The sequence below is a fragment of the Formica exsecta genome, unplaced genomic scaffold (assembly GCF_003651465.1).
Source record: "Formica exsecta isolate Colony F162 unplaced genomic scaffold, ASM365146v1 scaffold222, whole genome shotgun sequence".
Classification (NCBI taxonomy): Eukaryota; Metazoa; Arthropoda; class Insecta; order Hymenoptera; family Formicidae; genus Formica; species Formica exsecta.
The window spans coordinates 35,217-37,112 of NW_021849518.1; the positions used below are offsets into that span (position 1 = coordinate 35,217).

General features: G+C 40.0%; 1 protein-coding gene across 1 annotated transcript in view; it reads right to left on the reverse strand.

Moving 5' to 3' along the window:
• Window positions 1–1,469, reverse strand: part of LOC115235407 (ubiquitin conjugation factor E4 B-like) — a 22,858-nt gene extending 21,389 nt beyond the window's left edge. The window contains exon 1 of the mRNA XM_029807181.1: window positions 773–1,469. Coding sequence (XP_029663041.1) covers window positions 773–1,206 — 434 coding nt within the window. The 5' untranslated portion in view covers window positions 1,207–1,469. The remainder of the gene's footprint in view (window positions 1–772) is intronic.
• Window positions 1,470–1,896: the final 427 nt, after the last annotated feature.

Sequence of the window (1,896 nt, forward strand, 5' to 3'; positions counted from 1 at the left end):
CGACGCGTTTCGATTTCATGTCGACTTCATGTATCACTGCATTTCGTTCTGCTATCTGCAAATTCTTTGTCTTCTTCTCCAATCTAGAGAACATACGTTAAATAAAAATGTTAGTCATATTCATTAAATCACAAACATATATCATTTATTTCCGTTAGTAGAATAACTATCTCCGATATGAATACATTTACTGTACTAAACATTTTAACTCTCAGTATTTTTGAAAATGCTCGCTAAGATTTCTATGAGCTATTACATCAGAGCATGATTTTATAGTGGCAGCTGTTATTCATTATAATTTAGTAAACGATATGTGTACCCGATTAAGTTTAGTTACATAACATATCTTCTCAACTTTCAGAATACATTATATATATTTGCTAAATAAAAATTAATTAAAATACCATTTTAATTACTTCAAGATTCTTGTACTAATATCTATGTTATTTTTTAATACATAGCATAGGCTCTATAGCATTGAAATCCGAACGTTACTACTGCAGTGCACTTATTTTCATTAAACAACGGTACATATCTATCATGCATCCAACAAGCGACCCAATTCATGCTTAAGCACAAAACGGAATGAAAATTCTTACATCGAGTTATTTCTGTATAGAAATTCATACTCTAGACAGACACAATGATTCTCAAAGTATCACAAGCCAATATCTATCAATACTAATATAATTTTTATTAATGCCATTTGACTTTCCTACCCATTTCACAAGTAAAGAAACAATGTGAAAAAATACTATACAGTATCACTTACTTGTTCTTGAGATCTTCGTTATCATCCCGCAAGCGTTTGATATTGAGCTCGAGCTTGACGCGTTCCGTGTCTGCCACGTCGAGCAGCTTTCGCTTGTTAGAGAGTACGGCCTCCATGTTGGACATTTCCCGAGTGAAAGTTTCCTGGGTGGTTTGCACCTCCCGCTTCAACCGCGAGTTCTCTGATTCGAGATAACGAATCGTTTCGATGTAAGATGCCGGACGATCGTTGAGATTGAGTGGGTTGCCTGGCCATCGATCGACGATCGGCGTCAACGTGCTCGGCGGCGATTGAATGATACTCCATGACGATGAGGTGGTGGTTGTCGTGGAGGATGCAACGAAGGACGGGACGATTGTCGCGGAGGACGTGACGGTTGTCGCGGAGGACGGGACGGTTGTCGCGGCGGCCGCCGTACTCTTCCTAGGCATCATTGTCGTCGTTGAGGTTAGTGGGTACGTGGTCTTTCTCTCGTATGCGGTTTCCCAGTTACGTGTCGCTTCTTCTTATTTGCTTGAATGGCTCCTGCCCTCGAACGAAGGTCAATACGGCCACAATCTAGCGTATAATGTATACAGAAGTGGCGTTAAATGAGAATACAAGGGCGTTAACAATAACAAATATTCTCTTAGAAGAGGAGAAAGTCTAAAAAATAAGGTTCAAACAAAGGACACACGCGTAATGTGTTAAAACACATCCGTACTCGACCAAGGCTGTAACGGAAGTAAGGGCCGTGGCACATGTTTTTTACATCATGATGGCACATAAAAATGCTTAAGCAGTAAAGGTACATTTTCACGAGCCGCTGAAATCGATCGTTTGAACGACAAAAAGGATCACGTGATCGAAATGGACGAATCAACGGCCAGTAGCGGGATCCAGTAACTTGTTATTGACAGTTTTCGGTATCGTTTAGTGCCGGTCTACAATAGGTGATTAAGGCCGGTATTCATAGTCCGTTCTTATATCCAAGATCGTCTTAAGTGTGGTCTTGGGTCGTCTTAAGATCCCATTCAACCAATGAAATGGCCGCATAGTATCTTAAGATCGTACTTAAGACGATCTTAAATAAAAGAACGGACTATGAATACCGGCCATAGACATAGTATATCTAGACCGAGTGT